Here is a 27,248-nt window from a genome sequence, read left to right on the forward strand (position 1 = left end):
TTGAATAAACTTCTTTGTAAATGTCCAAGGAACCTGCAAATACAACCTCTGAGATATCTTATATACGAACAGAGATATGGTCTTATAAAAGGTGTGCTAGTAATTACCCAGCATAGAAGGGTATATGTTTACTAGACAGTGGGAGAGTTTTTACCACTTTTCAGGTGATCGTATTTCCAGGGAGTATCTACTAGATGTTAGACTAGGACATTTAACTGAAATAAAGTATCATATCATTTAGTTGCCAAATCATCCAGTACCTCATTAAATGCTTTTTGATAAAATTTACTTAAAACAATAGCCAAGTATCATGCAACAGCATCTCCTATCATACAACACATTAATATAAATTTACTGGGTGGAAAATGGGGAGAGGGACAAAAAAGATGGGGTGGTTCTGTACTGATACCAAAGAGTTCATAAAAGGATAAACTCAGGTCCAAAATCTTCAGTCCACATCAAAGACTTCATGTCCTGATGACGGTGGAAACAGCCCAGCCCTAGTTGCTGGGCTCAGGGAATCAGGGTGATGTAGCTGTTCTAAGTGAAGAAGCTCCTCTGTCAAGGACACCACCTTCTCTTTACTTCAGAATGACACTTCTTGGGCACAAGTCTAAGATTCTGTTTATTCTCCCATCAATGTAGAGCAGACTGATCGGATATGCTGCTGTGCCTTTTATCTTGGTCCTATTGGAAAGAAAACACACCCCAAAACTGTTAGAAACTAACTGCAGAGCTGAGGACCTATTTTGTCTTTATGGATGTCATTTTTTTTTTTCAAGATAGGTGGTTCTAAACTAGACAGCTTGGGAGAGGTAGAACTTTTAAGAAAGAAGTTCAGTTCATTGGTTTTCCAAACAGTAGTTTAAAGAAATCTACAGATTAGTGGAGAGTAGCTGGATGAAGAGAGAATTTGTGTAATTAGAAATCTGAGAAGGAACAAATCCAGAATTGCTTAAGACACACAAATATTCCACCTCTTTCCGCCACCTGTCTTCCCTCTGCAACGGGTTTTTGGTCAGCTCAAGTTGTGGGCCATCGCATTTGCACTTAAACCAGAGCCAAGCTTCTTGCACTTTAGCTGTTACCTGCACATACAAATGTTCTCATTAAAATTTACAACAAAGGAACACTTAATCTTTTTGTGTATTAGTTCAAGAGACTCTTTTTTTTTTTTTGCGGTACACGAGCCTCTCACTGTTGTGGCCTCTCCCATTGCGGAGCACAGGCTCCGGACGCGCAGGCTCAGCGGCCATGGCTCACGGGCCCAGCTGCTCCGCAGCGTGTGGGATCTTCCCGGACCAGGGCACGAACCCGTGTCCCCTGCATCAGCAGGCGGACTCTCAACCACTGCGCCACCAGGGAAGCCCGAGACTCTTTCCTTTTACACTGTATAATTTAAAAGCTTTATTTCCCCCCAAAATTAGCAAATGGGCTTCATATTAGTTAAACTGGAAGTTTTCTTCCCATAGTTGCCAGTTCAAGAGACTTTACCTAGATATTAAAAGACTCAAATTCTAACTGCATGGTCTTTGCAACCTGTTTGCATAATACACATCCTCCTATAGATGAGAGAATAATTTCTGAATATGGAGTTAAACAATGAATGCAAACCTGCTGATTTTCATGCATTTGTTAATATTTCCTGGATGTGAACTGAGGTGAGAGGGCTCGGGAGAAAGTTAAGATAGGAGTGAAAGTACAAGATGGCACTGAACATTCATGTGGTAGTTCAAACCACACTTTGAGTTCTGTTCTCTAAGACTAAACACTTCTCCAAAGTCTCTGAACTGTAAAGCCTAGATTTTCCTGCTGTGCTTTATAAAGGTAATAGAATGAATTAGTAAAATCACTGGACCAGCTTAGTGTAAATGGTATTTTTTATTTCCTTTATCAAAATATTTTATACTTTAGTTCCTAAGCACAAACTTCCAAATGATCTGTTAGACTTGAAAACAGTCCCTCTAATAGTCTGCCTTTGAAGATGATCTAGAATCAGTATTCATTTACTTGACAAATATTTATTGAGTGCCTATATGTGCCTAGCACTTTTCTATGTATTTGGGATATTTTGTGATTTTGAAGGTAGAGCCAACAGGTTTTTATTATATATAAAGGTTGCTTCAAAATAGCTGTAGAACATATCCTCTAGAATAAAAAGTAAAATGACTGGTTTTCCCCCTTTGATTATTTATGTTTCATGGACAGCATTTTCATGTTTTGACTCTGAGGTCTCAGAGACGAGTGTATTTCTCTCTTGCTTGGGAGAAGGCAAGCTCGATGAGAGCAGGGGCTTCTTCGGGCTTCTTCACCCTGTAGCTCCATCACCTAGCACGGCACCAGCCATATAATAGGTCCTTTATAAATTTGTGCTACTATGTACTTGTCCTGTATTAACCAGGTCACAGTGTGAGTATAAAATAGCGAGATAAGAAAATAGAGCTCTGCTTGTCATTTAACTTTTAGAAAGCTACAAAGCTAAAGTATTTTCCAGGTCTGTTTGTGCATCCTGACGACAGACACACTCCCATCCACCCCCAAACCAAACCCCACTTTTCTCTTTATCAGAAGTGGAGGGAAAGATGCTTGAAATAACATTCATTGTATATCATGTCTCCTCTTGTATGGTGAATGAGAATGGAGCCAACATTTATTGAAACTTACTCCAAGCCATCTATCAGAGTAACAGTGGTAGGTAATAACTTCCTGACTATTATAGAAGTGGTAACTGATGAGTTACAGAAAGTAAATGTAACTTCCTTAAGGGCCCAGTAAGTGTCATTGTTGGCAAACTCACAAGAGACGAGTCCATATTCCTTTTAATTAATTAATTAATTATTTAAAACATCTTTATTGGAGTATAATTGCTTTACAATGGTGTGTAAGGTTCTGCTTTATAACAAAGTGAATCAGTTATACATATACATATGTTCCCGTATCTCTTCCCTCTTACGTCTCCCTCCCTGCCACCCTCCCTATCCCACCCCTCTAGGTGGTCGCAAAGCACCGAGCTGATCTCCCTGTGCTATGCGGCTGCTTCCCACTAGCTATCTAGTTTACGTTTGGTAGTGTATATATGTCCATGCCACTCTCTCACTTCATCCCTTAGCCTTCCCCCTCCCTTTATCCTCAAGTCCATTCTCTAGTAGGTCTGTGTCTTTATTCCCGTCTTGCCCTTAGGTTCTTCATGACCTTTTTTGTTCTTTTTTTTTTTTTTAGATTCCATATATATGTTAGCATACGGTATCTGATTTTCTCTTTCTGACTTACTTCACTCTTTATGACAGACTCTAGGTCCATTCACCTCAGTACAAATAACTCAATTTCGTTTACTTTTATGGCGAGTAATATTCCATTGTATATGTGTGCCACATCTTTGTCCATTCATCTGTTGATAGACACTTAGGTTGCTTCCATGTCCTGGCTATTGTAAATAGAGCTGCAATGAACATTGTGGTACATGACTCTTTTTGAATTATGTTTTTCTCAGGGTATATGCCCAATAGTGGGATTGCTGGGTCGTATGCTAGTTCTATTTTTAGTTTTTTAAGGAAACTCCATACTGTTCTCTATAGTGGCTGTATCAATTTACATTCCCACCAACAGTGCAAGAGGGTTCCCTTTTCTACACACACTCTCCAGCATTTATTATTTGTAGATTTTTTTTTTTTTTTTTTTTTTGCAGTACGCAGGCCTCTCACTGTTGTGGCCTCTCCCGTTGCGGAGCACAGGCTCTGGACGTGCAGGCTCAGTGGCCATGGCTCACGGGCCCAGCTGCTCCGCGGCATGTGGGGTCTTCCCGGACCGGGGCATGAACCCATGTCCCCTGTATCGGCAGGTGGACTCTCAACCACTGCGCCACCAGGGAAGCCCAATTGTTTGTAGATTTTTTGATGATGGCCATTCAGACTGGTGTGAGGTGATACCTCATTGTAGTTTTGACTTGCATTTCTCTAATGATTAGTGATGTTGAGCATCTTTTCATGTGTTTGTTCGCCATCTGTATCTCCTTAGGAAAAATGTCTCTTTAGGTCTTCTGCCCATTTTTGGATTGGGTTTTCTGTTTTTTGATATTGAGCTGCATGAGCTGCTTGTATATTTTGGAGATTAATCCTTTGTCTGTTGCTTCATTTGCAAATATTTTCTCCCATTCTGAGGGTGGTCTTTTCATCTTGTTTATGGTTTCCTTTGTTGTGCAAAAGATTTTAAGTTTCATTAGGTCCCATTTGTTTTTGTTTCTATTTCCATTTTCTCTAGGAGGTGGGTCAAAAAGGATCTTGCTGTGATTTATGTCATAGAGTGTTCTGCCTATGTTTTCCTCTAAGAGTTTGATAGTGTCTGGCCTTACATTTAGATCTTTAATCCATTTTGAGTTTATTTTTGTGTATGGTGTTAGGGAGTGTTCTAATTTCATTCTTTTACATGAAGCTCTCCAGTTTTCCCAGCACCACTTATTGAAGAGGCTGTCTTTTATCCATTGTATATTCTTGCCTCCTTTATCAAAGATAAGGTGACCATATGTGAGTGGATTTATCTCTGGGCCTCCTATCCTGTTCCATTGATCTATATTTCTGTTTTTGTGCCAGTACCATACTGTCTTGATAATTGTAGCTTTGTAGTATAGTCTGAAGTCTGGGAGCCTGATTCCTCCAGCTCCGTCTTTCTTTCTAAAGATTGCTTTGGCTATTCGGGGTCTTTTGTGTTTCCATACAAATTGTGAAATTTGTAAGCTGCTTTGGGTAGTATAGTCATATTCACAAATGTTGATTCTTCCAATCCAAGAACATGGTATACCTCTCCATCCGTTTGTATCATCTTTAACTTCTTTCATCAGTGTCTTACAGCTTTCTGCATACAGGTCTTTTTTCTCCTTAGGTAGGTTTCTTCCTAGGTATTTTATTCTTTTTGTTGCAATGGTAAATGGGAGTGTTTCCTTAATTTCACTTTCAGATTTTTCATCATTAGTCTATAGGAATGCAAGAGATTTCTGTGCATTAATTTTGTATCCTGCTACACTACCAAATTCATTGATTAGCTCTAATAGTTTTCTGGTAGCATCTTTAGGATTCTCTATGTATAGTATCATGTCATCTGCAAACAGTGAAAGTTTTACTTCTTTTTTTCTGATTTGCATTCCCTTTATTTCTTTTTCTTCTCTGATAGCTGTGGCTAAAACTTCCAAAACTATGCTGAATAATAGTGGTAAGAGTGGGCAACCTTGTCTTCTTCCTGATCTTAGAGGAAATGGTTTCAGTTTTTCACCATTGAGGACAATATGCCTACTTTCTGGAAGGTTTTTATCATAAATGGGTTTTGAATTTTGTCAAAAGCTTTCTCTGCATCTATTGAGATGGTCATATGGTTTTTCTCCTTCAGTTTGTTAATATGTTGTATCACATGATTGATTTGTGTATATTGAAGAATCCTTGCATTCCTGGAATAAACCCCACTTGATCATGGTGTATGATCCTTTTAATGTGCTGTTGGATTCTGTTTGCTAGTATTTTGTTGAGGATTTTTGCATCTATGTTCATGAGCAATATTGGCCTGTAGTTTTCTTTCTTTGTGACACCTTTGTCTGGTTTTGATATCAGGGTGATGGTGGCCTCATAGAATGAGTTTGGGCGTGTTCCTCCCTCTGCTATATTTTGGAAGAATTTCAGAAGGATAGGTATTAGCTCTTCTCTAAATGTTTGATAGAATTCACCTGTGAATCCATCTGGTCCTGGGCTTTTGTTTGTTGGAAGATTTTTATCACAGTTTCAATTTCAGTGCTTGTGATTGGACTGTTCATATTTTCTCTTTCTTCCTGGTTCAGTCTCGGAAGGTTGTGCATTTCTAATAATTTGTCCATTTCTTCCAGGTTGTCCATTTTATTGGCATAGAGTTGCTTGTAGTAATCTCTCATGATCCTTTGTATTTCTGCAGTGTCAGTTGTTACTTCTCCTTTTTCATTTCTAATTCTATTGATTTGAGGCTTCTTTTTTTTCTTGATGAGTCTGGCTAATGGTTTATCAATTTTGTTTATCTTCTCAAAGAACCAGCTTTTAGTTTTATTGATCTTTGCTATTGTTTCCTTCATTTCTTTTTCATTTATTTCTGATCTTTATGATTTCTTTCCTTCTGCTAACTTTGGGGTTATTTTGTTCTTCCTTCTCTAATTGCCTTAGATGTAAGGTTAAGTCGTTTATTTGAGATGTTTCTTGTTTCTTGAGGTAGGATTTTTTTGCTATAAACTTCACTCTTAGCACTGCTTCTGCTGCATCCCATAGGTTTTGTGTCGCCATTTTCATTGTCATTTGTTTCTAGGTATTTTTTTGATTTACTCTTTGATTTCTTCAGTGATCTCTTGGTTATTTAGCTGTGTATTGTTTAGCCTCCATGTATTTGTATTTCCTACAGATATTTTCCTGTAGTTAATCGATATCCAGTCTCATAGCGTTGTGGTCAGAAAAGATACTTGATACGATTTCAATTTTCTTAAATTTACTGAGGATTGATTTGTGACCCAAGATATGATCTATACTGAGTGTTCCATGAGCACCTGAGAAGAAAGTATATTCTGTTGTTTTTGGATGGAATGTTCTATAATTGTCAATTAAGTCCATCTTGTTTAATGTATCATTTGAAGCTTGTGTTTCCTTATTTCTTTCCAGTTTGGATGATCTGTTCATTGGTGAAAGTGGGGTGTTAAAGTCCCCTGCTGTGATTGTGTTGCTGTTGATTTCCCCTTTTATGGCTGTTAGCATTTGCCTTATGTTTTGAGGTGCTCCTATGTTGGGTGCATAAATATTTACAATTGTTATATCTTCTTCTTGGATCAATCCCTTGATCATTATGTAGTGTCTTGTCTCTTGTAATAGTCTTGATTTTAAAGTCTATTTTGTCTGAGAATTACTACTCCAGCTTTCTTTTGCTTTCCAGTTGCATGCAATATCTTTTTCTATCCCCTCACTTTCAGTCTGTATGTGTCCCTAGGTCTGAAGTGGGTCTCTTGTAGACAGCATATATATGGGTCTTGTTTTTGTATCCATTCAGCCAGTCTGTGTCTTTTGGTTGGAGCATTTAATCCATTTACATTTAAGGTAATTATTGATATGTATGCTACTATTCCCATTTTCTTAACTGTTTGGGGTTTGTTATTGTAGGTCTTTTCCTTCTCTTGTGTTTCCTGCCTAGAGAAGTTCCTTTAGCATTTGTTGTAAAGCTGGTTTGGTGGTGCTGAATTCTCTTAGCTTTTGCTTATCTGTAAAGGTTTTAATTTCTCTGTTGAATCTGAATGAGATCCTTGCTGGGTAGAGTAATATTGGTTGTAGGTTTTTCCCTTTCATCACTTTAAATATGTTCTGCCACTCCCTTTTGGGTTGCAGAGTTTCTGCTGAAAAATCAGCTGTTAACCTTATGGGGATTCCCCTTGTATGTTATTTGTGCTTTTCCTTTGCTGCTTTTAACGTTTTTTCCTTGTATTTAATTTTTGATAGTTTGATTAATGTGTCTCGGCGTGTTTCTCTTTGGGTTTATCCTGTGTGGTACTCTCTGTGCTTCCTGGACTTGATTGACTATTTCATTTCCCATGTTAGGGAAGTTTTCAACTATAATCTCTTCAAATATTTTCTGAGTCCCTTTCTTTTTCTCTTCTTCTTCTGGGACCCCTATATTTCGAATGTTGGTGTGTTTAATGTTGTCCCAGAAGTCTCTGAGACTGCCCTCAATTCTTTTCATTCTTTTATTCTGCTCCCTGGCAGTTATTTCCACCATCTTATCTTCCAGCTCACTTATCCATTCTTTTGCCTCAGTTATTCTTCTGCTGATTTCTTCTAGAGTATTTCTAATTTCAGTAACTGTTTGTTTGTTTGCTCTTTAATTCTTCTAGATCCTTGTTAAATGTTTCTTGTAATTTCTCCATTCTGTTTCCGAGATTTTGGATCACCTTTACTATCATTACTCTGAATTCTTTTTCAGGTAGCTTGCCTATTTCATCTTCACTTATTTGTCTTTTAGGTTTTCACCTTGTTCCTTCATCTGTAACATTTTTTTTTGGGTCGTTTCATTTTTTTTTTTTTTTTTGATGGGTGGTGCTGTATTCCTATCTATCTTACTGGTTGTCTGGCCTGAGACGTCCAGCACTGGAGTTTGCAGGAAGTTGGATAGAGCCGGGTCTTGAGGTGAGGACCTCCAGGATGCCTCACTCCCATTAATATTCCCTGGGGTTTGAGGTTCTCTGTTAGTGCAGCAGACTTGGAGCTCCCACCACAGGAGCTCGGGCCTGACCTCTGTCCTGGGAACCAAGATCTTGCAAGTTTTGTGGCATTGTAAAAAATAAAAAGAAAAAAGAAAAAGGAAAAAAAGGACCAGAGCAGCACAATATCAAAGAATAGAAAAGAAAATAAAATTAGAAAGATAAAAAATATATTAGGAAATATAAAACTATAATTGAAACAACTGCAACAAGGTAAAATAAAACCACAACAGAAAAAAGAAAAAGAAAAGGGGGGGGTACAAGCCAAAAGGAGAGAACAATAACAAAGTATAAAGAATAAAATAAAATTAGAAAAATAAAAGATTAGGAAATATAAAAATATAAGAGAATCAACAATTAGTCAACAAGGTAAAACAGAACCCCAATCTAAGAGAGGGAAAAAAAAAAAAGCCTTAGCTATGGGGGGGTGGGGTTTAGGCAGGGGTGGAACTTAGGCAGGGGTGGGGTAGGGCCTCTGCTTAGGACCTGGGTGGAAGGAAGGGAGGGCCTCTGCAGTGTGGAGTTCTGGAGTTTGGAGGTAAGGCCCTGAATGAGGGTGTGTGGGTAGGGTTTAGGCCCAGTGCCTTGGAGGGGGTCTCTGAGTGTAGAGGTGGGGCCCTGGGTGGGGGGTGTAGGGGCAGGGCTTGGGCTCTGCGTAGTAGGGGGGAGGCTCCGAGGATTAGGCCCAGGAGCCCAACAGGGAAAGCGCTGGCCCTGTTTACTTCCATTCCTCTGTGCCCTCCCCCACTGTCTCCTCCAGGGTCTCCCCCGTTGCTGCTGGACCCCTAACCGTGGGTGGGTCCCGCTGGGTGTAGGAACTCCTCCCCTCCCCCAGCCACCCCTCAGGGGTGCCAGTCCCACAGGTCCAGCCTTTACTTTTGTTCCCCCTTCCCTCCCACTCCCTCAGGACCCGCACAGCTGGAGGGGGCCTCAGTGGGCAGAGGGTCAGGCCCGGGATCTCAGCAGGCTCCCAGGGGCCCAAGTGGGCAGGGGAAACCTGGCCCTGCTCCCTTTTGATCCTCTGCCCTCCCAGTGGTACCCAAATTTCCCCCTTCAGGCATGGAATCCCTTCCCCTCCCCTAGCTGCCCGTCAGGTGCCAGTCCTGTCCCACCTCAGCTTCTCCTCCCCCCTCACTCCCCCCCACACCCCAGGTCCTACCTGGTCTCTGGGGGTTCCTCCCGTCCCCTTAGGTATCTGTGGTCCCCGAGGTGCCTGGTAGGTGCCCTCGTTGTGAGGAGACGCAAATTCTGCGTCCTCCTAGTGCACCGTCTTCACCCCGCCCCCCCATATTCCTTTTAATATACCACTCTGACAGTCATATTATCATGTAACTTAATGGCTACAAAAGGGATAAACTGGCAGCAATGTCACTGTGATACCTTTAGCTTAAGAATCTCTTCTTCTTTGAATTTTATTTATTTATTATACAGCAGGTTCTTATTGGTTAGCTGTTTTATACATATTAGTGTATATATGTCAATCCCAATTCCAGGGATTTCTGGAATTTCAGGGGCTTGGACTACCAAGTTAATATTAGTCAATGTCAATCAATATTTTAGCATTCTATGATGTCTCATCAAGACACAGAATCTTAATCTAAAACTATTCTTTATAACGGAGGCTATACTAAGGTATTGGTTCTTGCCTTTTGCACTCCTGACAACTGTGTTACTGAAGGATATTACACGGACTTGTGTTTCAGGGTCATCGTGTCTGAGGAAGCTTGTCTAAGTCTTCATGTCTGTGGGTCTCGCTTACCTGTTCTGATTCCACACTAGCTTCTTTCAGTTTATCCTCTGTTGCCTCTTTACATTTCTTCAGGTGTCTAACTGTTTCTTCCAATTCCTGAAAACGTGATACAAAGATTTTTTACAAACTCCCAATGTACTATATATGGAAGAAAAAGCTTCAATATTGTAATAAATGAGCAACCAAATTATGAAAGTATGATGGGGTACTTTCTAACTCTGAGTGCTACCAGACTATAGGATAAAAACTATTATTTTCAGTTTAACCTACAGTATACATTTGTGTATATGATTATAGATTTTGATTTACACATTCTCCTGAGAAAAGATGATTAACATCTCTTTCCAGAACTGGGGAATACTTTTCATAGCAGACAATCTCTGTTGGAAGGTAAGAGCTTGATGGTCTCTTGAAGTCCCTTTTCCGTAATAAAATGTGCTTTTCATTAGGTTGGGAGTAGATAAAAGTCCTGTAACGGCAACAGATGTATCTGAGCTACGGGGAAGAACCAAGGGGTGTAAAGTTCCTGAAAGACTATGAAGTTCACAAGTTTTACTTAGTAACTAGTACTTTGCATATGTGAGCTTTAGCCGTTCTTTAAAAATGAGTATCATTTTTATTAAGTTGAACATGAAGACGAGGTGCCATAGTCAAAGCTCCAGGCTTCATTCCTCGATATGATTCTAAGGACTTAGCTAAGATGAACGACTTGTAAGTTTGTCTTCTTCTATAGAGCCTAGAAAAGCCAGGTGCCCTCATGCTGGGTTTTGCACATGGCCTTTGCTGGTAATCTCTGAGATGAATCTTAGGAACCCTTTTACCTGGCACCGATGCTCCAGCTCCCACCTCCTCTTCTGCTCTGCCTCGAGTTGCAGCTCTTGCTGTTTATTCTGAGCTGACAGATCATGTTGGCTCTTGGCCAACAGCTGCATCTCCTGCTGTAGGTTAGTCATTTCAGATAAACATTTCTGGATACTCAGTGCCTGGTAGGGCACAAAGAGGGAGACGGTCGGTGAACCTGTCCAAGTTTGGGACTTCATGTGAATGGTAAACAGAGTGTGTGGAAATCATCTACCTGTTCATAGCTTTTTTTCAGATACTGATCCTTAATTAGCTCCATTTGCCTCAATTCTGTTTCTGTTTGCTGAAAGTAAATGTGGAAATAACATAGAAAGATGATCAGTGGAAAAACTGGCTTGCTCTTTTTGCCTATAGGCTGACAGAAAGAATCCCACATGAGATCCACAGTTACCAGTTCCTGCTGGGCTCTCCTTCCCATCCAGCCCCCTGACCCCGAAAGAGCAAAGTCTTGTACAATCACTGTGGAAGAGACAGCTGGGGAGCCAGAATGTGACACTGGCAGCTAATGAGAAACCAAACACTGATGCAGCAGTAGCTCTGCGGGAAAAAGAGTCTCCCCCCACCTCCCCCCAGGCAATCTGCCCACTTCCCAGGTGTAGCTGTAATTCCCAGAGAACACGTGGTGGTGGTGGGGCTCTGAAACCATCTTCCCCAGACACCACTGCCTGCCTGGATCCTCATCAGATACTAAGGAGGAGAGGAGAGTTAGGGTTTCTCATACAACCTTCCTCCTCTCTATGTTCTGAGCATTATTCGCCTTAGCTGACAAGTGGAACTTAATTTGGGCCTTTTGATCCTTTATTTTCTCCTTGCTGCTGTTCAGTATCTTTTCCAACTCTGTAAGTTTCTGCCGCAGCTCCTGGTTGGTCCGGGATACTTCCACTGATCTGAAGTTGCTTTCATCAAGGGCTTTCTTCAGCTGTGGGATACAAAGGGAAAATTCGAACATTTTAACCTTCCATTCAGTAAGAGAAGCTTATGTTTAGCTGTGTCCCTATATTTTGTTCTCTTTGGACCTTTCTTTTAAAAAGGAGGTTAAGTGATGGGACTTCCCTGGTGGTCCAGTGGCTAAGACTCTGTGCTCCCAATGCATGGGGGCCGGGTTTGATCCCTGGTCAGGGAACTAGATCCTGTGTGCCACAACTAAAGATCCTGTGTGCTGCAACTAAGACCTGGCACAGCCAAATAAATAGATATTTTAAAAAGGAGGGTAAGTGAGGCAATAATAATAAGTAGATTTGTGGAGAAACACTCTCAGTGATTTTCATAATTTTTAACACTAAAGAACACAATTTTTCTTAGAACAGATAATGTAAATGTATGTTCGTCATTTGCTTTCTAAGAGCATGGCTTTGGAATCAGACAGAAGTTAAAATCTCAGCTTCACCACACACTAGTCAAGTAATTTCAGATAATTAACTTCCCTAAGCTTCAGGTTCATCATTGGAAAAGTATGTGACTAGCCTACTTCATAGGATTCATGTAACAGTTAAACAAGAGGAGGCAGAGAAGGAATATAGAGCCTGGCACACACTAATTGCTCAGTGCTCATTGCTGTGCTTTAAAGGTGTTTTTTTTTTTTTTTAAAGCTTAAGCTCGTCTCTTTCTGTCACTTGTGACCTCATGTATGGAGAAGTGAAAATAAATTATATGGAGTTTATGTAAATACACCTATCGGTTATTGACTATCCTTGCATGTATTTTTATAATATTGCTTTTTTTTCTATTGAGGTATAGTTGATTTATGATATTATATTAGTTTTAGGTGTATGACATAGTGATTAAAAATTTTTATAGATTATACTCCAGTTATTATAAAATACTGGCTATATTCCCTGTGCTGTACAATATATCCTTGTAGCTTATTTACATAGTAGTTTATACTTCTTATGAATACTGCTTTTTGTTTAGAAATTTTAATAAACTTGTCTACTGGAAAAATAACATAGTGATTACTATTAAAAACAAGACAACAGGCCCACAATGAAGTCACTTATGCTAAACCTTATGTCACCAAACTGAGACTTAATTACAGTTTTGGCTCTCCCAGAAAAGGACTCTTAAACCAGTCAATCAGGAATGGCCTGATCAGCATTAGGTGAGTAATCTGCCTGACAGACCCCTGCCATCCCTTAAAGGAAGTAACTCTGCTACTACTAACTAATCTACTTTTTTTTTGCCTAGTATAACTTCCTTGTTCCCGCTCCCCTCTGCCTATAAAAGTCTTTCATTTTATACAACTCCTCAGAGCGCCTTTCTATTGCAATCAATTGCATACTGCCTGATTCAAATTGATTTTTGTTCAAATAAACTTAATTTTATTATTCCTCAATTTATCTTTTAACATTACTTAAATCATTTTACAGAGTTCCCCCTCCTCCTATGCCCTTAAATGAGTACCACTGGATTTTTAGGAAGAAGAGACGGCAGCTGAGGAGGGAGACGATAGGAGGGTGGTATTCTCTGTGGCTGGTATTTAACATGTCAAAGAAAAAAGTCAAAATTATTTGTTACCTTTTCTCTTTATACTAGCTCATTCCCTCAGATCCTAACCTCACACTACAGTGTTAGTCTTTTATTATCACCCAACTAAATTTCTGTTAGATATTCCACCATTACCTCAATCACAGCTTTGTCAAAACTGGGTAAGCCCTAAAAACTAACCCTCAAAACCACCCTGGAAAGCAGTTGTGATGATTTCCATTTTGATTGAGGAAACTGAGACTCAGAAGTGAAGTCATCTGCACAGATAGTAAATTTACACATTGCTAATAAGAGGCAGCGCTGGGAGTCTTAAACAGTGCACCCTGAGCCCACCCCTGCCACTAACTGCTCAAGACATCACACTCATACTGTTCCTTGGTCTTTCCTGCACAAGTTCACCATCTTTACTGATCCCTGTTAAAAGGATTTAAACTTTTAAATATTCTGAACAACTCTCTCTGAATAAAGGTACTTTTAATTTCAGTGCCCATTTTTGTTTCCCACAGAAATTATTTTTATAATATTTTTAACACTTATACAGTGCTTTTTCAATTTACAAAGCACCATATAAACGGTTGAATCTGATTTTGTGACTGTGCGCTGTCAAGTGCAATTGCTAAATACACTAAATTTGGCAAAATACAGACTGGCCACCCCAACCAAGTCTTGGAATTATTTTAATTACTCCCTCCCCTTTGCTTATGATACATTTAGTGTCTGATTTTTCTATTAATTAAAATGGATTTTTGATTTGATTGTTCTCTATTTTCAACAGAAACACTTTGCTTGGCTCTAATCATCTGAAGCCCAAAGTAACTGCTCTAGTTCCCCTGAGGCTCCATGTTTCCAGTTTCTCTTCATTCTTACCTACTCTCCACTGCTAACAGACTAACCGACCTAAAATTGTGCTCACAGCCTTCTCAGAAACCTACAGTGCTCTACTGTTACCTAATACTTTCCATCCAACGTTCTGGTAGTCAAGGCCATCTACCAGCTGGTCTCATCTAAGCTAACCCCCTTTTCTCAGAAATTTCCTAAAGTCTCTGCTCTGATCAAGAGAGGCAAATCCTTTTTCTTTGCTCACATGTCCTATTTATTTCTGTAACTAAGCTTTGTTCATCCTCTTACATAGAGTGTCACAGCCCTGTCAGCTCTGCCAGTCTCAACCCTGTAGAATTTCGTCAAGCTTCCCCTCTTCTTTGATCACCCAACCAGCCTAAAGCAAACTTTCCCTTACTTTTGAATTCCTTTAAAATTGTACACGGCTTCTAGCTATCCAGGAAACACCTTCTGATGTCTTCCTAGTTGTCTCATGTAAAGAGTGGAGATGACAATTAAATAAGGGGTAATTTAGCACGGACCACATCTTCTGCTGTTTTTACTTGTGCCTCTTAGGAGGAGGTAGGTGCATGATGGATGCTAGTTAAGTGAATTGAGGAGACAGGTGATTTGCCATCTGTCTAGCAGATGGCGGTCTCCTCCTTCCCACTCAGTTATTATTCTCCAATGGGAAGGCTGTCACCAAGGCATTCCTTCATTGGGCAGATAACTGTATATCAGAAACTTTTTGTGTGTTAATTTACAAACAGCATAGAGACGTATCTGGCTTGCTGGCAAAAGGGGGATTAGAAGGACCAAAGAACAACTGTAGCCATTCTCGGAAATCCTGTAGCTGGTTCTCCTCTTCAAAGGCATTCACCTAGAGGGAGACTTTTCCCACTTGCCTCCATACCTCAGTCACTTCCCGTTGTGCTGCTTTGTTTGCAGTTTCTCTCTCAATTTGAAACTGCTTTCTTAGAGCATTTAGGCGTTCAGCATGCAACTCTGCTTCTATTTTGGATTCTTCACTCATCCGTTCTCTGTTTTGAAAAAGAGACATGATAAATCACCTTTAGAAAACATCTTAGTAGGCGTCATTTACCAATGAGAAGCAGATCAGCCACCAGGTAAAAATCACTGATCTGGAACTCATTAACAGAAAGAAGAAGAAATAAGCATTTACCTACAGCATTAAAAAACAAAAAGTTATTCAATATAAAGAGATCCACCCAAAAGAGTGAAACACATGCTCTTGTTTTAACCAATACTGAGTAGTCTTGAGCCAGCAACATTTCACCAGAATATAAAATTTGTACAGATTACAAATATGAAAAATACCTTCTTTGCTTTAGCTTATACTTGTCTGCTATATCAGTATGTTCACTACGTGAAAGGAATAAAGATCCACGTGCACAATGCATTTCCCTTGGGTATAAATTTTCATGGGATGTTATTAATGTCGAAATCCTATTTGCCTAGATAAAGTTTAACCAAAAACTTTAGTGGCTTGACCTGAACTTGATGGGTTTGACCTAACTAATCTCAGGAAAAAAATGGAAAACAATGAATGGTTTAGCAGCTGCTTAAATGGAATTATCCCACTCCTGGAGGGGTTATTCCCATCCATGCTTCTGTTCCTCCTTTTCCAAATCATGCTTTTAAAGGACACATAAGCTTCTGATAGAAAAGGTTTGGCAGAAACATGTAAGTATCCCTTCCAACTTGGTTTAAACCTTCATGTACGGAAGAAGACCGACACTAGATGAGGGAAGAGCTGAAAAGGAGCGTACCCCAGCCAGCTAATATCTGCTCTGCTCAACTATGCCTGCTTCCTTCACATGGCTCTGCTGGGAGTACTAGCTCAAAGTAGGGAAAAAGGGTTTAACTGGTTTATGTGAATTAGCCAAACTTTCTCTCCCAGAGGCTCTTCCCTAATTCCACTGTGACTATACTGCCCTTACATGAAGGTTTCCAAATTCCGTCGCTCACGTTCTTTGCTTTCCAATTTCTCCTGAACAGGATCAAGCTTTGTTTGCAGCTGATGATTTGTCTGGAGAGCTTGCTCCAGGCTCTTAGCCAGTTTCCTGTTTTCTTCTCTAGCTACATCTAGAGCTTTTTGTAGAGCCTCTATCTGAAAGAGAGAAGAAGAAGATTGTTTTTAATTCCACTGTAAGAGATACAAGAAGTCCATAACACTGTATATTCACTCTTTAAACTTTGAAACAATAATTATTTGGAACCAGAACCAAAGACTCCAGATGCCTGGAATATATATATGTGAGAACTTATTACAGACAGTCCTTAGGAGACTCTTAGAAGGTGATGGGAAGGGTATGCTCCACTGGTCACTAGAGAGTTTTGGAAAATAGAGCCAACTTATTTATCCTAATTTCTAAGGTTTTAAACCAGTTAAACTCCCCTTCCTGATCCTATGACCCTCTGGTCTCGCTGCCTAGAGAAATAAGAAGTGGCAACTGTTCCTTGTATATCCTTCTAGAAAAAGCTTTTTATAGGAAATATCTCTATTTTATATGTGTGCATATGTGTAGATACATATTCATGTGTGTATACACCTATAAACATGTGAGTATGCCTCCTTATTAAGTGGGATCACTCTAGCTACTTCTGACTAAAGTTATGTTGTTTTCTAAGCCCTTTAACTTCACTTATGCATTAATACATGAAAAGAATGCAGACCATATAAGATAGAGAGTTAGGCATAATTATGGTCCTGGTTTGCCAATAAATGGTTCACTGTAAGATCACAGACCCATTTCCCATTTGGAAATATGTCACTGTACAAAACTCAGACTTGAATGGAAAGGAAATTTACCCGATTGTTTTACTCCATTTTTCCAAAATAGCAATATCCCAATAAAATAAAAAATATCAACATTATCATCTATAAAAACCTGGCTTCTACCTTAGTGTTGTGCTGGAAATCCATGACAAGGATTCTGGCCTGCCACTGGTCCACTTCTGCTTCCAGCTTCTGTACCTGCTGTTGATTTAGAGCCCTGTAAATGAAGGGCACAGGGAGAGTGACCATAGAAAAGTACCATCTAGGAATGATACCACTGGGAGTTACAGGGCACCTTCCAGGAAGCCCAAATGGCATATGCAGTGGGCTACAGATGCTCAGAATATCTGAGAGTTGGCAGGTGACAATTAGTAGCCTCAGCTTCAGGTTAAGAAACTAATTTTCCTATGGATTAAAAACTTGTCCCATTTATGATTCAATTTGGCTTTATATATTAAAGTATCAGTACATGTTAATGACTAACTTATGGGCTGGTAACTTTATACTATATATATTACTAGTACAAAAATATATCACCCCTGTATGGACTGGCTTGCTGTTGAGATTTCTGCTTTTTACCCAGAATTTTATTGTGAATAGTAAACTATTTTTAATACCATCCCCTTGACTTTTTTTAAGTTCAGAGGTAATACAGATTCATAATATGTAAAAAAACAAGCACAATGAAGAATATGAAACTCACTTGTTCTCCCATAACACAGAGGCAATATGCACCACTACTGTATTACAATATGCCTTAGAGGTCTGATTAAACTCAAACCATTTGTTCATTAACCTAAAAGGGAAACTTTTATGTAATTTTTGAAACATTTAAAGGAGTTCACTTATAAAACATGGCTAAAAGTAGTTCTCAGAATGATTCATCTAAAATAAATAGGATACTAATAAATGGATAATTAATTCAAACAGAAGTAGACACTTGGCTTTAATCTTGACAATTACCATTCTGTAGACCCAAGGGCAGGTATAAATGGTGTAGGAAACAGCAAGGATAAAACAGCATATATCACATGAATTTCTAGAATACATACTTATTTACATCACTACAAAGTATGAGAATTTTTGGATATCATTTTTATTTATAATTCCAGATTTTCCTGAATTTGCTAGTTCTTTAAATACCATTTTACTACTTTATTTTCACAAGGGAATCAATAGAAAATGACTGTTTCTTGACTGCACTCTGTTCTTTACTACAAAGCAGCAGAAAAATACAAGTACAAAGACAGAAAAATAATCTCTGGTACCTTTCTTTCTTGAGGCCTGCAATCTCTGCATCCCTCTGCCCAAGCTCTATTTGCACTTTTTCCAGAGCGCCTCGCATCTTACTGTGAGAATCCAACACATTCTCCAACATGATTGTAACTTTGTAGTTGTCTTCTTTAGCTTCTGCCAGTTGTTGCTGAAATTTTCCCACCTAATAGAAAATGAAATAAGACAAAGATATTTGATCCTTTCTGGTTATTCTTTTGCTGAGTCCCATGACTTCTAGAAGAGTATGGAAACCAGGTCTGGTAGAATGCTAAGAGGAATAATTAAATTATATTTTATATTTATTTTGTTTCTTAAGTTATTCTGACTTTGAGAAAAAGAAAACTAGACCCTAGATCATATGGATCTTATGAAGAACTCTGCAGTGCATCCTAACTATTGTCGTGTCACAGCACATATATTAACTAGAGACATAAGGACCAACAGCTTCTTGGGTCTAGAGGTGGTTCCAGACTGGCCTGTGCTAGCCCTCCTCAGCTATCTTACCATGGGGTCAGAAGAAGATAACACATTTGAAGCCCATCAGAATTATATGAGGAAAGAGGACCATAAGTGGAAGCTGCTGAAGAATGATGTGACTCACAGCCCTCCTCAGAGGGGCAAAATCTAGCACCTGCTGTCAAGAAGTTTGGGATGTTACCTCTCTTCCCACTAAGTACACACACTGTTAAGCAGAAAGCATTTGGTAATTTGACTTAACATAAAATCTTAACAATGTTATATCACATTAATAATACATAAGTAGGTGGTTATTATTACCAAGGTTAGATGTGTTTCAACAGAAAAAGAAAGGACTTTTGATTATTTTAAGACAGGAAGAAAAAAAAACATTGGGAGTTAAATCATGTATTTTTAAAGGAAATATTTTAGAGCTCTTCTAAAGTTATCCTTTCTTTAGGAAAAAAAAAAATCCTCCTCTGATCAATCCTCATTCTTTTTTTTTTTTTTTTTTTTTTTTTTTTTTTTGCAGTATGCGGGCCTCTCACTGTTGTGGCCTCCCCCGTTGCGGAGCACAGGCTCCGGACGCGCAGGCCCAGCGGCCATGGCTCACGGGCCCAGCCGCTCCGCGGCATATGGGATCCTCCCAGACCGGGGCACGAACCCGTATCCCCTGCATCGGCAGGCGGACTCTCAACCACTGCGCCACCAGGGAGGCCCAATCCTCATTCTTTTTTACTAAAGGTAACAAGAAAAGAAAGAATATGGCTCATGAAAGATTTCAGAAGCGCTTCATTTCAGTAACAGACTTCAGAAAGGATTGATGTCTTGCCTTCTTGTTCTCCCTGTCCTCCAAAGCTTCGAGGTCACGTTTCAACTTCTGACTCTCTTTCAGGGCTGCAGCCCGACCCTTCACAACTCGTGAGAGCTCCCCTTCTTTCTTTTCAAGAATGGATTTCACCTTAGTAGAAAAAAAGAAATGATAAATGATTCTCCCAAAGCACAGTCAAATCAGCAATTAGAATAAGACACAGCAATTTAGAAACCAAATTTAAAATGTTTAATTAAATATGCTTATCTATTATTGTAAATAAAAACTAGCTTTAGTAGCTGTTTTTCCCCTTAAAACTACAAAGCAAAAAAAAATCTGTTAATAAACATGGGCAAATCTCTAATATATGTCAATCTCTATGAAAGCGCAGAATGAAGGTAAGGGAGATAAGACAATGATGCTAAGATGAAAAACGGGGGAGAAACTGATTATCACAGAATTTGAAAATACAAGGTAAATTAATATCATAAAAGCAAAGGTGAATAAGTACTAAATAGTGTCAAGAAAACAGTGTTACAGAAGTGTTCTAAATAGTGTCCTAATCCTAGTTAGAAGTATTAGAATTTTACATCTCTGAAATACTTTTAGTATATCTACACAGTTGTTTCAGATTCATCATACTATTCTAAATACTACTCTTTTAAAAAATACTTTATCTTGAAATACACTCACAGGAGTTTATAAAATTAGTGCAGAGTCCCCATGCACTCTTTTCCCTGCTTCTAATGATGACATCTTATATTGTAGTTCAACATTAAAACCAGGAAATTGACTTTAATGAGATTAACTAGACTACAAAACTTACAATTTTCACTTTTTTTTTTTTTTGCAGGACGCGGGCCTCTCACTGTTGTGGCCTCTCCCATTGCGGAGCACAGGCTCCGGACGCACAGGCTCAGTGGCCATGGCTCTCGGGCCCAGCCGCTCCGCGGCATGTGGGATCTTCCCGGACCGGGGCACGAACCCGTGTCCCCTGCATCGGCAGGCGGACTCTTAGCCACTGCGCCACCAGGGAAGCCCTTCACCATTTTTTTTAACCTGCATTCATCTGTGTATGCACACATGCACATAGCTCTATGTAATTTGACCCCATGCACATATTCCTGTGATCACGACAATCAAGATACAGAACTGCTCCACTGCCGCAAAGAACTCACTTGTGCTACTTCTCTGTGTTCACACCCTCCCCCAAACTCATCCCATGTCCCCTGGCAACCAGTAATTTGTTCTCTATCGCTACTGTTTTTGTCATTTCAAGAATGTTATTTTAAACATTTAAAAATAATTTTAGTATAATACATTCACATTTTTAAAAACAGCCTGAGATATAGTTGAAATACAATAAGCTATGTATATTTAAAGTGTACAATTTTGATATATGTATAAACCATAATCATGATAATGAACACTTCCATTATCCCAAAAGTTCCCTTATGCCTTTTTGTAATTTCCCCCACTTCTCTCTCCCTGTTCCTACACATCCACCCAAGGCTACCACTGACCTGTTTTCTGTCACAATCAATTCACTTTTATTTCCTAGAATTTTATATAAATGAAATCATATTTTATGTACTCATTTTTGAATGATTTTCCACTCAGCACAATTATTGTGAGATTCACTCACTCTTCTTTATATATCAATACTTCTTCCTTTCTGTTGCTGAATAGTGTTCTGCTGAACACTGGAGTTGTTCCAGTTTTAAGCTGTTACAAGTAGAGCTGCTCTGGGCAGTTGTATACAGATCTTTGTGTAGATATATGCTTTCATTTATCTTTGGTGAATGCATAGGAGTGGAATGGCTGGGTTGTATGGTAGTAATATGTCTCACTTTTAAAGAAACTACCAAACTACTTTCCAGAGTGGCTGAGTGATTGTACATTCCCTTCAGCAATGTATGAGAGTTCCTCCACATCTTCACTAACACTTGGGGTAATCAGTTTTTCAATTTTAGACATTCTAATAGTGTGTGGTAGTATCTCACTGCAGTTTTAATTTGCATTTCCCTAATGACTGATGTTTAACATCTTTTCAGGTGCTTATTTATCATCCGTATATCTTTTTTGGTGAAATGTGTGTTCACCAAATAAATAAAATACTTTGCGCCTTTTTTTTTTCGGATTGTTTTTCCTTCTTAGTGAGTTTTGAGAGTTTTTAATAAACGGTGGAGACAAGACCTTTATCAGATATGTGATTTGCAAATTTTTTTTTCCCCCAGCCTGTAGCTTTTCATTTTCTTAACAATGTCTTTGAAGAGCATACGTTGTCAATGTTACATTTTTTCCTTTATGGATCATGCTTTTGATGTCAAATCTAAGAAATCTTTGTGTAATCCAAGATCACAATGGTTTCATCCTATGTTTCAGAAGTTTTACAGTTTTAGGTTTTACCTTTAGGGCTTTCATCCATTTTGAGTTAATTTTTATATATGGTAAGAGGTATGGATCAAAGGTATTTTGTTTTTTTGTTTCTGCATATGATACCCAATTGCTTTAGCACATTTGTTGAAAAGACCATCCTTTCTCTACTTTTACTTCTGTTGAAAATAAAATGTTCATAAAATTATTCTGGAAGGGTAGCACATTCACATTACTCTTAAGGTACAAAAGGATAAAGTGAAAAATTTCCCAGCCACTCAGTTTCCTTCCTCGAAAATAATGTTGCCAATTTATTACGATTCATTTTAGAGAGACTCTATTCAAAAGTGAATACATATGTATACTTCATCGCCCCAACCCTTTTGCACACAAATAGTAAAATACTCTGTATACTCTTCTGAACCTTGACTGTTTTAACCTAATAAGAGATATGTTATGATTAAGATAAATATATCTTCAAACAGTATTCCAAACTATGGATATACCATGATTTATTTAGCCAGCCTCTTACTGATGGAATTTTGGTTGTTTCTAGTCTTTTGCTAATAACAAACAATACTTCAGAAAGTAACCTTGTAAGCATGTCTTATGTACAAGCTAGTGTATCTGTAGGAAAAAGTACAACTGTGGGTGTAAAGTGATAAAGCCAAATTGTCCTCCACAGGAAAAGGGCACTCCAAACAGCAGCAAAGGAGAATGCCTTTTCCCCACATCTTCCTCAATATTATACTTCCTTATAACTTTTAACCTGTAACATTAAAAATACTTTAACATCTTCTGGAAGGATTCAAGAATAGTACAAAAGATGCTAACTTATAAGGTTTTGAAAACCTATTGGACTTTGTTCTAGAAAAGTACATTAGGAAGAATATAGTTTTTATAATTTTACCAGTGTTTATAAAATATTTATAAAAATGAAAAGGCCACTAGCAAAAGTGCTTACAGAAAGGGTCTAAATTGTAGTTAACTCTAGAAGACAAGCTATAGTACTTTCTATTTTTAAATACCAAACAAAGATGGATGCTCTAGTAAGTTTTCTTTGGAAAGTATTTTCCAGTGTTCAAGTTCTCAGGGCTTCTATTTATGTATTTCTACTTTAAAATCAGGCTTTACCCATTTTACGGTAAATGTTAAGACTATTAGCATTAATTTTTAAAGTGAAAATTAGATTAAAAATCTCAATGGTTACTCTTAAGCCAAATATGACATTTCTGTGTCCAAAACAAAAACTAAGTATGCAATAGCCAGAATGATGGTTTTGATCTACATCATCAGTTTTTCCTGTTTGTGAAGAAGTTCTTTCCTTGTTGTTACTCACACCTCCAAACGTTATCTTTCTAGATGTTACTACTTTTCTTCACTGTTGTATAAATCTGAAATTTCCTTATGATTTAATTTGTGGCCTTCACTTACCGAATCCCGGTGAAGAAAATTTGGTGACTCATCATTTTTTAATGGTCTTGAGGCAAGAATGTCTATTTTACCTTCCAGTCTTCCCTCCATGGTTTTAATGGCATTCAAAAGAGTCTTTAGAGAGATCTCAGAGTCTCCGATCTCCTGAGAAGACCTCACAGAAGTCAGGGTAGGTGCAAAGGTCACATGGTGTGTAGGGTTTGGGCTAACACTGGGCAAAACAACTGATAAACTTCGTTTCTTTACATTGTTGACACGGGGCCTATGTCTTTCAAGTAATTTTGAAGATGCAGGCCTCTCTGGAGACTTCCTTCTTCTTGGAGGCATCACCAATTTAAAAAGACAAAATCAACTAAACCTAGAATTATTTTTCAGTGAGTGCCTCCTTTACTATGAGAAACAACACAACGTTCTAAATGAAGCTGGGATGGAAAATATACTTAAAAATGTGTTCCTTTGCTTTCAGAATGAAGAAAATACTAGTGTAAAGTATGTCCTCATGAAGAAACAAAGCTTATCTAATGAGGTCCCCTTTACCAGTATAGTCAGATTGTTAGAACCCTAGCAGCATTCCATTTGAAGACACATTCTAGTTGCTTGGTTACCAAGGGTATACATACACAAACGTTATAGTTAAAGAAGTTACACATGCTTACACTGTTAAAAATTAAAATTAAATAATGTGATAAATTTGTAAGTCATTGAAATGAATCACTTTCTTTTAGTAACATATTCCTGGATTATTTTCTTCACTAAATGTTTTAGATATCTTCTTTGTCTAATTTTCTCTGTTCATGTTAAATTGTTATGTGACCTATGAACAGTTTTAATAGTCTCAATAGTCTCAGTCTCAATAGCCACCATGCTAACAAGTAAGCACCTTCACTACTAATACCTCTTTCAAGTGCGCTATTGCAGGTACATCTTGTGGGCAATGAGTTCTGCGTTCGCCTGTAATTAAAAACCCAAAGATACTTGTTCCTCACGTCTGCCGAAAGTTTTAAGGCTCAAATTAAAAAACCACTTCCTCTATGATAGAGATTCTCGATGCTTTCATCATGATGATGTTCCCTATGCATGCTCACAATACAATCTATTTTGTTTCTGAAAGGCATAACCTTCTATTCTATAATAAAGTCTGCCGAGTACATTACTAATCCTGCAATTAGAGCATGCAAGTTGAATGTCCCAATACTGCTTCAGGCATCTTTATGAATTCTTCTGTGGTTGAGTGGAACCTTGTACATTGAGGGTGTTTAAAATATTTTTGATAAATTGAGTCAAGTGAGAGAATATTCATCTTTCTGGGATCATACAGTGAGGTGGGGAGAAAGTCACCAATTTCTTAAAAGCTAATTAAAACAACATAGAAGCAATCTGTTTTATAGCTATTAATCACACCTGAGCATATTTGCCCTCTAGTGCCTTATTCAACTTGCGTAGATGGTCGTTCTGTGAACTAGTTTCAGTAAAAGAATGTAGTTGTTCTTCTAGCTGCTTAACTTTTATCTAGAGGAAAAACAGAAGAATAAAAAAACAAGTCTCATTAACGAAATATATATATATACTCCAAAACAGAAAAAAAAAGATGTCACAAGCTTTGCAGAAAAAAAAAAACCCTTAAAACTTGTAAAAAGCGATCCTGTTTTTCTAATGACGCTATTTCAACTAAAATAGCTATTTCAACAAATAAAATAGGCTATAGCCCTATACATGTACTGAGATAATTCATTTGGTTTATAGCATTTATGGAAACTCCAAATTAACATGACTCATGAATATAACAGTGAGACTTTGTGGGTAAAATATTTCAATTTTAAAGAAATTGTGGTATCTAGTATTCAAAACCCTTTCTGAGTACGGATAATTAGAATTGTCAATATGTAAGGAGACAAGAGTCTTGTGTTTACCCACAGAGAATTACGAAAGTTGAATTAACAGAATTCTTATAGGCTGAATTATTATTTGAAAACTAACTCATAAAGCTGACTACTCACATCTTTCACTTTAAAGAAAAGATGATTTGGGGGAATAAAATCATTAATATTTACTCACAAATCTCCAAATTGTGTGTTTTTCTACATTTTCTTCCTCTTATTCCCAACCCTCTCAATACAAATAGACAATTAACATTACTGAGCCTATCTCTGAATCAGAAAAAATTTCATCCAAAATTTTTAATTTAAATCAACTTTTTCCTCTCTCAGTATCTTTTCTTGTTTCCCACCTCTGAAGGGCAAACTCCTCTTGGTGGTAGCCACTGATTGTTTTCAAGAACTGTTAAAATTTGAGTGCTAATACTTAGTTTTTTTTAGAAAGGCTACATGAAAACACATTTTGTCTTAGGAAATCTCTCTTGTTCCATCAGCAGAATCCTTTTTCTCATCTTTGCCTGTTTCTGGTGCTCTTTTCCACAGTGTACAGTATAAAACATGTTCCATGGCTCCCCCTTAAGTGTATTCACTTAAGGTTCAGAATTAGAATGGCTTCCTCTAAAGAGAGGTATTGATGCAACACTTATTCTCATTTTAAACGTAAGCAAACTGCTGTTAACCTTAGAACTCAGTGGAAAATACTGATGAACACTCAAGAATTTTAGATTTGCCTCTCTTCAAACAAAACACAGAATATCCTTATTCCACAATATTTCTCAGGTAACTTATGCTACCCCCAGCCTCAGAGTACTCAATAAAATGCCCTGAAACTTGTCAGATGGCATGTTCTCATCTATAAAGCACTTTACTTTTTATACTGGGTTTCTTTTTTGGAAGAATTTCTAATTCAGGACACTGAAATGGGGAAGAACACAGAAGCAAATAAATCCTGCTGCCCTCAGAGATCTGATGTTTCTGTGTCATTAAAATCCAAGTAGCTTCCACAGCTAGCTTACCAGGCAGTCTCGGAAATACCAGTATTTAGGTCAAGGTCATATCCTCCTATTGTTTCAAATGATCTAAATATATAGAGATACATATTTTTAAAAATTGAGGTATAGTTGATTTATAATATTATGTAAGTTTCAACTATACAACATAGTGATTCACAATTTTTAAAGATTATACTCCATTTATAGTTATTATAAAATATTGGCTATATTCCATGTAATGTACAATATATCCTTGTAGCTTATTTTATACACAGTAGTACTTCTTAATCTCCTACCCTAATATTGCCCCTTACATATATTTTCTAATATAAAACTATAAAAACATAACACTATAGAAACTGTGAGACACCTTAGAAATGGATGAAAAGGAACTTTTTTTTTTTTTTTTTTTTTTGTGGTACACGGGCCTCTCTCACTGTTGTGGCCTCTCCCGTTGTGGAGCACAGGCTCCGGACGCGCAAGCTCAGCGGCCATGGCTCACGGGCCCAGCCGCTCCGCAGCACGTGGGATCTTCCCGGACCGGGGCACGAACCCACGTCCCCTGCATCAGCAGGCGGACTCTCAACCACTGCGCCACCAGGGAAGCCCTTATTTTTATGTGTTTTATAATGCAAGTATTCTAAATTAATGCTATTAATAAATTTCCTAGGTTTTTTCTTCTTCGATACATATGATAAGTTGGAAATAAAGTAGGACAAGCCTACAACGTTACCCCGAAGTTTGAAATGAGCTACAGAGTTGAAACAACCTAAACTGCCAGAGTTATGTATTTTGACTAGAAGTATGAAAATACATTCATAAAACTGATCATTTCAGCACAGCACCCTTAATAATATTCATATAATTCCATGAAGCAATTCAAATCAAAAAGTACAACAACAATCAACATGGATGGATCTCTCAATTATAATGCTGGGTGAAAGAAACAAGACACAAAAACTATATACTGTATTATTATATAAAGTTCAAAAATTAATCTGGGGTATTAGAAGTCAGGATGATGGATAGTAACATCATGGGGGATAGTGACTGAAAAAGGCTATGAAATGGGTTCTG

At 38.1% G+C, this 27,248-nt stretch overlaps 1 protein-coding gene across 1 annotated transcript in view; it reads right to left on the reverse strand.

Annotated features, from left to right (window-relative positions):
* Window positions 1-281: 281 nt before the first annotated feature.
* Window positions 282-27,248, reverse strand: part of CCDC150 (coiled-coil domain containing 150) — a 92,238-nt gene continuing 65,271 nt past the window's right edge. Inside the window, 13 exon segments of the mRNA XM_082631344.1 lie at window positions 282-636; window positions 640-687; window positions 978-1,088; window positions 9,999-10,085; window positions 10,811-10,972; window positions 11,065-11,133; window positions 11,575-11,769; window positions 15,067-15,193; window positions 16,115-16,284; window positions 17,077-17,170; window positions 18,222-18,391; window positions 19,517-19,645; window positions 24,707-24,814. Of these exon segments, the coding sequence (XP_082487470.1) occupies window positions 562-636; window positions 640-687; window positions 978-1,088; window positions 9,999-10,085; window positions 10,811-10,972; window positions 11,065-11,133; window positions 11,575-11,769; window positions 15,067-15,193; window positions 16,115-16,284; window positions 17,077-17,170; window positions 18,222-18,391; window positions 19,517-19,645; window positions 24,707-24,814 (1,545 nt within the window). The 3' untranslated portion in view covers window positions 282-561.

This window comes from Mesoplodon mirus, assembly GCF_964341445.2.
Source record: "Mesoplodon mirus genome assembly, chromosome: 8".
Classification (NCBI taxonomy): Eukaryota; Metazoa; Chordata; class Mammalia; order Artiodactyla; family Ziphiidae; genus Mesoplodon; species Mesoplodon mirus.